Below are 11,864 nucleotides of genomic sequence, written 5' to 3' on the forward strand. Positions count from 1 at the left end.
GCGATCCTTAGAAAGTCGTCCAAAGAATGAATACCATGCTTCCGGGAAGCATCAAGAATCAGGATTACAGGAGCGTGGATTGAACCTCGCAGGGACCCTTCGACCACCCCTTCCCGCCTAGCTGTAAGTGACGGGATGAAGAGAAAAGCCCCGCCCCTCGACCGGCCGCAGCGGGTAAGGCGGTCGCAGCGCAGCGCGGCGGCGGATTGGACGACTGGGTAGGGTTCCTAGAGTAGCGTTTGACTCATCGGTTCCGCGGCGTCGGCGCTTGTTGTGTGCGTCACTTCCGGGTGGCGCGGGACGGAGTGGCCAACGGTCTGCGAAGCAACATGCCTAAGTGAGTGGGGGCTCGAATCTGGGGGTGTTCGCGGTCACGGTCGCCATTGTGGCCCAGGAAGGGGAGTGCAGAGCGGATTCTAGCTCTTGAAGTTTCCCGGGAAGCGAGGGCGTGTGGGGGAGGGAGCCCGGGAGTTCTGGATACTGTCGTCTTTCGGTGTGTGTAGCTCGACCCCGCGCAACGCAACAGAAAAGCCTGGTTTGTGTCAGGTCGCTTAGATTGACGTCTTGGGATCGTGCATAGGTCTTTTTATATTTTACCTTCGTTGAACTGCCCACGTGGATGGGCATCTGTTAACTGGTTGTCGTCTTTTTCTCTATCTTCCACCCCTTTCCAGGTTTTATTGTGACTACTGCGACACATACCTCACCCATGACTCTGTAAGTAGTGTTTCTTTTCAGTTTCAAAACACCTTGTCTGTGAAAGATAAGATTTTGGGGGGGTATAAATGTGTGCTTTTCATGCTGTTGAGCTTTAAGTGCTCCTGCTTGGAAAAAATAACCTGGGTTTCTTTTCCTGCTTCCTTCCTGTAACTGGTTTCGTAATTTGAAATGATTGGCCTTCCAGCAGTTAGTGTTTTGAGTTGAGACCCAAAATGATAAAACTGTAGCAGAATTGAAGGTGCAGAAAATTTACATGACAAGTAAAAATTGTAGGAACGTGTCTTAAAGTTCAAATATTTGATTGTGACAAGGCATTCAGACATTTGATTGATTAACTGGAAAGAAATGCCCAAATTTAAAACCCGAGTGCTGTACTTCTATTTAATTAAAAACTGCTTAACAAATAATAACAACTAAGATTGAATATTTACTGTGTGTCAGGCAGTGTTCCAGATGCTTTACCTGTATCATGTTTAATGCTCATGATGAGCCTATATGGTTAGCATTATCTCCATTTTACAGAGGAGGAAACTGAGGCAGAGTATAGATAAATGACTGACTGGATGTTACTAAACTAGTAAGTTGTACAGAGCTGGAAGAAGAGCCTAGACAGTATAACTTTAGGGTTTCTATGCCAGCAGCTCTCAAACATTTTTTGTCTCGTGGTCCTTTTACACTCTTCAAAATTACTGAGTTCTTTTATTATTATTATTATTTTAATGTTTATTTTTGAGAGAGAGAGGAAAAAGCATGAGTGGGGGAGGGACAGAGAGAGGGAGACGTAGAATCCGAAGCAGGCTCCAGGCTCTGAGCTGTCAGCACAGAGCTGGACACGGGGCTCAAACTGACAGAACTATGAGACCATGACCTGAACCAAGGTCGAACGCCCAACCAACTGAGCCACCCAGGCACCCCAAAAATTACCAATTAAAAAAAAATTCTTAAAAAGTTCTTAAGGGGCACCTGGGTGGCTCAGTCTGTTAGCATCTGACTTCAGCTCAGGTCATGATCTCACAGTTCATGGGTTCGAGCCCCACATAGGGCTCTGTGCTGACAGCTTGGAGCCTGGAGCCTGCTTCAGATACTGTGTCTCCCTCTCTCTCTGCCTTTCTCTTGTTTGCACTCTGTCTCTCTCTCTCTCTCTCAAAAAAATTAAAAAAGTTACAGGGCTTATATTGACTTAACTATTAATATTTGCTGTATTTGAAATATTTCTGTATTTGCTATATTTAAAACCTACAATTTTAAAAATACTGATTGATTTGAAAGTAACAATAACAAACTTTTTATCTGTGATACAAATAACCTTTTAAAATGAAAAATAGGAGCTTCCTCGGTGGCTCAGTCAGCTAAGCGACTGACTCTTGATCTCAGCTTAGGTCTTGATATCAGGGTAGTGATTTCAAACCCTGCCTTGGGCTCTGCACTGGACGTGGAGCCTACATATAAAATAATAACAGTAAAATAAAAGTGGAACGTAGCTATTTAGAAAAAATTAGTGTGAAGAATGGCATTGCTATAACCTTTTTGCAAACCTCTGTAATGTCCGACTTAATGGAAGACCACTGGATTCTTATGTTCTGGATTAAACTTGTTGCACTTTGTTTTGGTTCAATTATATGAAAAATCCAGCCTCACGTGGATAAGGAGTTGAAAAAAAAGAGGAGTACCTTACTAGCCTTTTTAGATAATATTGGATATTCTTTAATACTTTATGTTACTACACCCAGACTCAACACATGGTTAGTTGTAGTGTGGAAACTTAAACCATATTAGACTTTTCACACTCTGCTACATCAAAACTTGTTGGTCTGTCTTGCACTTTGAGTGAATCTTTTACCAGACAGGATTTTGTAACATGCTCTGGTCATATGGAAAATGAATATTGGAATATTGGTTCACTCAGTTACACAAATCTTCCAAGTGTTGACACATTTGATTATGTACCATAAAAATTCGCATTAATGAGGCTGTAATCAGAAATGGATTTTTAAAAATTTTTTTTAATTAAATTACAATTTTTTTAATTAAAAGAATTTTTTTACTGTTTATTTTTGAGAGACAGAAACAGAGCACGAGTGGAGGAAGGGCAGAGACAGAGACAGAGACACAGAATCTGAAGCAGGGTCCAGGCTCTGAGCTGTCTGCACAGAGTCTGATGCGGGGCTTGAACCACGAGCTGTGAGATGATGACTGAGCCGAAGTTGGACGCTCAACCTACTGAGCCACCCAGGGGCCCCAGAGTTTATTCTTGAGAGAGAGACAGTGTGCTAGCAGGACGGGGACAGAGAGAGACAAGGAGGGGGAGACGCAGAATCTGAAGCAGGCTCCATGATGTCAGTGCAGAGCCTGATGCGGGGCTGGAACCCATGGACCGCGAGATCATGACCTGAGCCAAAGTTGGACACTTAACCAACTGAGCCATCCAGGCACCCTCAACCTTGTGATTTTTAAATCAGTTTTATTGAGTTATACTTTATGTTAGATTAAATGCACGTTTTAAGTGTACAGTGTGATGACTTGGCAAATACTTAACAGTTTGCTGTGTGCGTTGAGATAATAGAACATTCCATCACCCCAGAAAATTCCTTTGTGGTTTTTTGCAGTCAGTACCCTGTACCCTTGGCCCCGACTGATCTGGTTTTTATTATGAAAGATCAGTGTTACTGGTTTTAAAACTTGATATGAATGGAATTTTATAGTATATATAGTATACATTCTGTGTTTCTCCTTTTTTTTTTTTTTTTTGCTGAGCATGCTTTTGAGATTTGTCCATATTGTATCCGTGATTGTTTCTTTCTGATTAATATTCCATTGTACCATGAACATGTGATTATAACATGATTGAGATACTGCTTGTGAATTACATAGCATGGTGTCTGGTATGTGGTAGGTGTTAAATAAATGTTAACTTAAACATATGGTTATAACTGTGTGGAGTTTATCTTATATCAGTTTTACCTTGGTAAAGGTCTTAAAGAACAAAAGGATTAGTGGGCTAGAGACAAAAGTTTGTATGTGATTCACATAGTCTGTATTCTAGACCCATAGTCATTTAAAAGAAGATATTCTTGTAAACAGTATAGTTTAGATGTATGTGGACTATATTATTTTGCTATAGAATGACCTAAGAAAGGGCATTAAAGGGGCGCCTGGTGGCTCAGTCGGTAAAGCATCCGACTTCAGCTCAGGTCATGATCTCACCATCCATGAGTTCAAGCCCCGCATCAGGCTCTGTGCTGACAGCTCAGAGCCTGGAGCCTGCTTCGGATTCTGTTGTCTCCCTCTCTCTCTGACCCTCCCTGTTCATGTTCCGTCTCTCTCTGTCTCAAAAATAGATAAACATTAAAAGAAATTTTTTTTAAGAAAGGGCATTAAAATGGCATTATGTTCTAGATCAGGAGTTTGCAAACTTTTCCTTAAAGTGCCACATTGTAATTATTTTAAGTTTGTGGACCATATAGTTTTTGTTGTGATGACTTTGTAGGGAAAAAAAAATAGTATAACTCAATTCTGCTTTGTAGGGGAAAAAAATGGTACATGCACAAACGGATGTGGCTGTGTTCCACTAATTTGTTTTACAAAATCAGGTGGCCGGCCCGTGGGCCATAGTTTGCAGACCTCTGGTTTAGATAATATAGTAGGTAGATTACCACAGTGTGTTATTGGATAATGTTTATAAATAATGCTTTAGCACCCAGCTTAAGCGTCTAGAGGTAGCCAGGCTACTTACATAAAGGAAAGGCTTTATAAAATTTCTAGTTTGGGAAACTTGTTTCTGCGACTGATCTGACCTTTTTGTTTTACAGCCATCTGTGAGAAAGACACACTGCAGTGGTAGGAAACACAAAGAGAATGTGAAAGACTACTATCAGAAATGGATGGAAGAGCAAGCCCAGAGCCTGATCGACAAAACAAGTATGTTTCAGTCTCTTGTTCTGATGCGGGAGAATGGTCCCATTCTTTCTCGTCCCTGTCTCTCTGTTGTTTTGCACAGAAGCAACTCATTCTGACTGATAAATAGGAACATTCTGGTGTGTTGAATGAAAGAATTAGAAGGTCATTAGTTTCTCGGGGGATATAGGAACACATTAATATTAATTGTTGAGGTTAGAGCAATCAGGTATTGATTACATTGGGAAGCGGGGCAGAGAAGAATGAATTGTCTAATGATTCTTTATTGACACGGACCAGATTTTGTAGCCAATTTATGTGAAATCTTTCTTGTAGTGATCATAGGTTTTAGAACTATTTTCCTTTTGTAATAGGAAAAGGTGAGAGGTGGGTTTATAGTTAACCTTCAAAGACTCTGAGAGACTCTCAGTTTCTTAGTCTTGTAGTCCTGACAAAGACAACTGCTCAAAAAGGAAGCTGATGTGACACAATAATCTGGGTATGTTTTGGACCTCTGTTGGACATGCCATACTCTTTTTGTTTAATTAGGAAAATTTTTGTTTAGGTTAATTGAGTTCAGGACACAAGAAGTGAGCCTGGAGCCTGACACACGGCTCGATCTCATGAACCATGGGATCATGACCCGAGCCAAAATCAAGAATTGAATGCTTAACCCACTGAGCCACTCGGGCGCCCCAGCATATTTTTAATTTTAATTCCAGTATGGTATGAGTATATATTTAAGTATTTATTTGTGACTTTTTGTAAAGCCCAAATAAATGATCTTCAATTTCTTTTCATTTGTGCCTCATATTGTCAGAAAGAAAAAAGTTGATTGTATTGGACATTTTTTAAGATCATACCTTCCTTCAGGGTGGGCTCTTTAAAATCTTTGGTTTCTCATTCATGTCTCTTCGCTCAGTACATTAATTTCAAAACTGGTAAACCATAATGACGGAAAGTTTTGTAAAGCCTGACCTTTGGGCAGGTATCACACTTTTTTTTTTTTTTTTTTTAAGTTTATTTATTTATTTTAAGAGAGCGTGTGGGGGGGAGGGTCAGAAATAGAGGAGACAGAGAATCCCAAGCAGGCTTTGTGCTGTCAGCGCAGAGCCAGATGTGGGGCTTGAATTCATGAAACTGTGAGATCATGACCTGAGCCAAAACCAAGAGTCAGATGGTTAACCTACTGAGCCACCCGGGTGCGCCCCCAACATTTTTCAAACAAAACTGAATGGTTCAAATTGGTTGTAAACCACATCTACAGATTAAAGATGATTGCTTGTCTTTGGTAAGACATTGGTAGGTAAGAGGTCTTCACTCCAGGTTCTCATAGTTAATTCAGCCATAGCAATATTGACTAAATAAATATAGGTTAGAAAACCCAAAGCAGTAAACCAGTTAATTGTAATTTTTGCTGGTAAGTACTTACAGTTGATTTAAAAACTGTAGAGGCCATGATGTAGTAATCTTAAATGAATACTTTTTGGAGTGAAATCATTGTGAAATGGAAGAAAAGGGATATTTTCGTAAATGTGTTGTTGAGTTCTTATTAGTGTGTGTTTTTTTTCTCCAAAGCTGCTGCATTTCAGCAAGGAAAGATTCCTCCTACTCCATTCTCTGCTCCTCCTCCTGCAGGGGCGATGATTCCACCTCCCCCTAGTCTCCGTAAGTTTATGGAATTTTTATCTTAACAGCTATAATTTAAGGAGGTGCAGATTATCCTTTGATTTTGTTGGATTATTTTACAGTTGGCTTTTGAATGCCCGTTGAATGAATACATAGACAGTAAAAGAAAACATCAGTGGTATAATTTCTGAAATGTCTGCAGAGTTACCTTCGGATTGCATTATTACTAGGATATTGTATTTATGACATCCCAAGCGGGTTCAAGACAGTTGATTCAGTGGAAAGGTCAGAATGTACCTGTGATTAGATGAGCTAATATATGAAGAGGTGTTGATGAGTACATTAAATTATTTATTGCTCTGAACCCAACACTGAAAGATTAAAGTGTAGCGGATCAACTCTTCAGCATTTCTTCCTATCTCCTAACCCACCTAACACAAATATATACACCTTGGGAAAACCAAGAATTGGACAGTTGAAAGTGGGGTGAATCAAAGGCCTCTCTTCTCCGAGGTTTTTTGTTTCTAAATGACAGAAGGAGATAACTAGGCCATAAGTTCTGTGGCTCTCCTGGAAGGGCTTAGGATTGAAATTGAATTCAGAAACCTAAAATCAGTCCTGTAAGTAGCCACGGATATGAACAGAAGTGGGCTGTTTATAATAGTTGCACACTAATGCAGGTAGACAGCTAATGGCCCACCAAACCTTCCTTGGGCTTCCACCATCCTGGGGCTAGTCAGGCCTTGGGTCACAGCAGCTCTCAGGTTACCTGTCTGTCTTATTCTGTATCTTGGCTGGCTGGCACCCAGCCCCATTATTTTTAATAGTAGAATCTGTAGTATGAATGTGCCATAATTAACCTCACCATTTTCTTATTGTGGGACATTTAAGTTATTCCAAACTATTGTAAATGATGCTATCAGGAATATCTCTGCATACATGTCTGTGTATTTCCAAAAAATCTTTTAAAGATTTTGATTTTTTTTTTAAGTAAAAGAAGATATATATTTTAAAAAAATTTTTAATGTTTATTTTTGAGAGAGAGCAAGGAAGAGGTTAGAAAGAGAGGGATGCAGAGGATACGAGGCAGGCTCTGTGCTGACAGTAGAGTCAATGTGGGGCTCGAACTCCCCAACTCTGAGATCATGACCTGAACCAAAGTTGGACATTTAATCGCCTGAGCTACCCAGGTGCCCCAGAGGTTTTGATTTTCTTAAAAACAGATCTGAAATTACTTACTTGTGGCTTAAATTTGTCAGGAACTCTACAGAAGGCATAATACCCTTTAAAAAAATATTTTAACTTTTGAAATTTTTTCTAACCTGTGCTGACTTCATTTTATACTTCTGTCTAGGCAGTATTGTCCTTGTTTTTTAGTCATAAAGTTTTGTGGCATATTGATTTTTGTGGATCTACTGTTATAAAAGAAACCATAAGAAGTCTATTATTCTAGAACTTGGGCTGGGCCATGAGGCCCTACTAGTTTCATAGAAGAGGAAATGTTAATATGTAAGCATATCTTAAACTCAGCCCCCATTCGTTATTCCAGCGGGTCCTCCTCGCCCTGGTATGATGCCAGCACCCCATATGGGGGGCCCTCCCATGATGCCAATGATGGGCCCTCCTCCTCCTGGGATGATGCCAGTGGGACCTGGTAAGTTTGAATCTCTTTCCTTTTAGGATGCTCCATTGTGTTTTAGTTCTCCTTTTAAATGGAATTCTTAATACATTGTCTAAATGTGTTATTGCAGTAAACTATACTTGGTGAATCTGTAATGATAAAGAAAAATAAATATGTGTTTTAGCAGTATAATTGGATGATATCCAAAGGCCTTGTGCTACTAAAAACGGGATAAGGCTGCCTTTTTTTCCTTCTCCCTCCCTCCTGTTTCCTTGCCTCTTCCTGACTTGTGGTCATTTATAATGAAGAGAAAGGTAGTTGAGGTTTTCCAAAGGGGATAAGGTAGGTAAATAATTGTACTGCTACTTTTTTCAGTTTTGATCTGGAGTGGTGCTCTTGTTGCTGATTCAATCTTTAGTTAACTAGGCCAAATTAGCGTATGAAAAAGGCCTTAGCCCTGTAGTTAGTCGTTTATTCAGGAAGGGGGGAAAAACCCACCTCAAACATTGTATTTTAACATAAACATAAATATGTACTAATTTGCAGATTTTTCTGATACCTGGTCAGGGCCTTTGCTTTGAAAACGAGTCTACTGATTGGAGCACCATATATTTCTTGCCTAAACCGATAAACCGTACCCATAATGCATCCTTTACCAACTTTAGTTTCTATTTCTTTCAAGGTTAGAAACCTTGTGAGGCCATCTACTTCCAATCTTTTATAATTCTCTCACCTATCAAATTTGTGAGCACTTTTTGGGATAATTGTTTTTCTAAATATCCACATAGTTTCATGGAAACAGTTCTTTTTTATATACTCATTTTTGTTGACTTGCAGAAGTTAAATTCTATAATAAGAATAAATACAATAGACATAAGCCTACAACTCAACTGGTAAGACAAGGTGCAGAGGTATTAGATAGAGTAGCTTTTTAGCTAGAAGCATTCACTGTGCTTGCTACGGGTATCATTTAGAATGATAGGAGTAGAGTATAGGTAAGAGTTCCTTATGAAGCCAAAACAGAGTGATTTAGATGACGTTTTTTGCATTCTTTTTTTTTTTTTTCCCTCTTTTTTGAGAGTGAGAGTGAGCCTGTGTGCACTCTGCATGTGGAGGAGAGGCAGAGGAAGAGGGAGAGAGAATCTTAAGCAGGCTCCATGCCCAGCCTGGAGCTCTGTTTTGCTACCCTGAGATCATGACCTGAGCCACCCAGGCATCCCTTCTTTTGCATTCTTAAATCAAGGTCACAAATTCAAATTCCTAGAGGGTTTAGGGATATAGCGAACTGGGAATGCATGACACACCTAAAGATAAGGCTTCTAGAACTTAGCTTCAGCCTGCAGTTGACATTTGAGAATGCAGGCTTGGTGTTGCCAGTTCTCCTGAGTATTTTGTTGTTTTCACCAGGATAAAATAATACTGTGGAATTTGAATTAAAATAATTAGTTCAGGGTGGGCAAGGATAAGAATGGGTTGGCATGAGATAGAACGTTGGCCATGGGTGAATAATGATGGAAGCTGGATGATGGGTACATGGATGTCCATTATACTCTTTTCATTCTTGTGTATGTTTGAATATTTCCATAACAAAAAGTTGAAAAAGGGTATCTAGAGTTACTACTAATTAGACTTCTTAGTTGCCAGTGTTGGCAACTGATTGAAAGTAAATGTACTGTGGAGACCAAAGTAAACAAGTTTTCAGGTGCCTCGTTTTCAGTCTTTGGTCTAGATGAGCTTCTTCTAGGAAATGCTGAATATAGGTTATGTTATGTTGGGGTTTTTAATAAGATCCTTAGAAGTTTAGTATTATTTTCTGTTCCTTTTGAAATTGATCTTTTTTTTTTAAATTTTTTTTTTTTTAACGTTTATTTATTTTTTGGGGACAGAGAGAGACAGAGCATGAACGGGGGAGGGGCAGAGAGAGAGGGAGACACAGAATGGGAAACAGGCTCCAGGCTCTGAGCCATCAGCCCAGAGCCCGACGCGGGGCTCGAACTCACGGACCGCGAGATCGTGACCTGGCTGAAGTCGGACACTTAACCGACTGCGCCACCCAGGCGCCCCTGAAATTGATCTTAAAAACATTTATACCTGTTGAATTTTGTGTCTTTGCATATACTTGTGTTTTACTTTTTGTGATAAGGCTGTATTCGGCTTTGAATATAGTTTTCTCTTGAACTATTACAAACCTTTCATCAAAATGGTTTAGTAAGTAATTAGGTAAATTTTTATATTTGAAGAGAAGATCTATAACATGAAGACCATGAGGCATAATAATAAAATGAATACCCGTGAACCCACCACTCAGCTGAGGAAGTAGAATATTGCCAATTCTGTGAAGCTGCCTGTACTCCTCCCCAACCCCCACCTCTGCTTGCCCTCCCTTCCCTGGCTCATTTATTTGGCTGGTGTATCGATGGGACACTTCAAAAAAGTCCTTAACAGTTTCTAAAATGAATTAGAAAAATTAGATTTGTGTGTGTGTGCTAATTGTTGTAAATCACATTATTGCCTGTTTTTCTTGACTTGAGCGAAGTATGGTTACTAACAGGTTCTCAGCATGGGCCTCCTGCTCACCTTTCCTACAACTCCGAACAAACGCTTAGTGGTAAGATTGTCCTCTGTGCCTGTGTACATTCATGAAATAGCTCCTGGTTATATGGTGGATAGAACTGATTAAGAGAGCTGACTGGGTAACATGTGACTTGGTTGTGAATTTCCCTGAGTGAGAAAAGGTCAATTTAGGGAACTAGTGTCCCTGGTGGTTTCTGGAAAGCACTCTATTAATAGTTCCCCCTTACTATCATTAGATCATGATTCCCATATGGTTCTTGTGTTGACCTTTGTTCTTTGTTTGAGAATGTCTAAGTAATTTACAGATGTGATGAATTTGTTGCATTTCTTCTGTCAAGTATGTCTTTCTTCCAGCATTTTGCAGGGGGGCTACTTTTTGTCTTTAATTGAAGTCCCATTAAGCTCTCATAAGTAGTAGTTTCTGACTCTCTTTTTCCCTTTTCTTTGTTTGGTCCTGCAGCTCCTGGAATGAGGCCGCCTATGGGAGGCCACATGCCAATGATGCCTGGGCCCCCAATGATGAGACCTCCCGCCCGTCCCATGATGGTACCCACTCGGCCAGGAATGACTCGACCAGACAGATAAGGAGAGACAGGAACCTCTTTATATCCATTTTATATTACTTGTTCTTCACCAGGAGATCATGGTGCTGTGACTCTGGGTGTTTTCTAACAGCATGACAAGGAAGACTTGCTCCCCCTTCCTATCAAACAGAGAATAGTTTTTGCAAGGGAGTAGTGGGACAAAAAAAAAAAAAGCAATTTCCATTTGTATCGTGAAATGTGAAAATAAAATTGTCAACTGTTTTAGTTAAAAATGTGTTCCCTTTTTTCTCCCCTCTGTATTCCTTGTGCATCATAAAAGAGATGAGTATTCCAGTTGATTCCAGTTGTATTTCTCTAACTCATTCTCTCTTTAGCATGCCCTCTTCTGCATGACATTTTTTCCCCCTTAGCTATGGAGTGAGTCCCTTTGGACACCCTGCCTTTATTTAGTAAAGTTTTCATGTGCAAGATTTGGTAAATCTAACACTTGTAGAGCTTTTTGTTGATTAAAATAATAAATAGCACAATTGGTTACTTTTTCACATGAACAGCATTTGGGGTAGTAAGTGGAAAATTTTAAGTCTTCTGCTGAAGTAGGGAAAAAGACTTTTCAGTGTGTGCATGTCAGCTAAAGATGGCAAGAATGGCCTTAACCTCAGCTTCTCGTTTCTCTTAGTTCCTCTTTTTCATGGGTTTCAATAATCAGAAAACTTTCTAATAGCCATGGTAAAATTATGCAGATTTCCATGGTACAGAAGTTGTCTACAGAATGTCATTTGTTGTATCACTGGGCTACAAAGTGGGATATTTTCAGAGCAACATTTAGAAAGTAAGTCATTGGCTGTTCGTATTCAGTTTGATGTAAAATCTGAACTGCTATT

General features: G+C 39.8%; 1 protein-coding gene across 1 annotated transcript; it reads left to right on the forward strand.

Annotated features, from left to right (window-relative positions):
• The first annotated feature begins 247 nt into the window (after positions 1-247).
• SNRPC (small nuclear ribonucleoprotein polypeptide C) lies at positions 248-11,531 on the forward strand. Its single transcript, XM_040473253.1, has 6 exons — positions 248-337; positions 675-717; positions 4,530-4,638; positions 6,193-6,282; positions 7,793-7,897; positions 10,899-11,531. The coding sequence occupies exons 1-6, from the start codon at positions 330-332 to the stop codon at positions 11,021-11,023; spliced, it is 480 nt and encodes a 159-aa protein (XP_040329187.1). The 5' UTR covers positions 248-329; the 3' UTR covers positions 11,024-11,531.
• Positions 11,532-11,864: the final 333 nt, after the last annotated feature.

Source organism: Herpailurus yagouaroundi, unplaced genomic scaffold, assembly GCF_014898765.1.
Source record: "Herpailurus yagouaroundi ecotype Mexico unplaced genomic scaffold, PumYag 139, whole genome shotgun sequence".
In the NCBI taxonomy this organism is placed as follows: domain Eukaryota; kingdom Metazoa; phylum Chordata; class Mammalia; order Carnivora; family Felidae; genus Herpailurus; species Herpailurus yagouaroundi.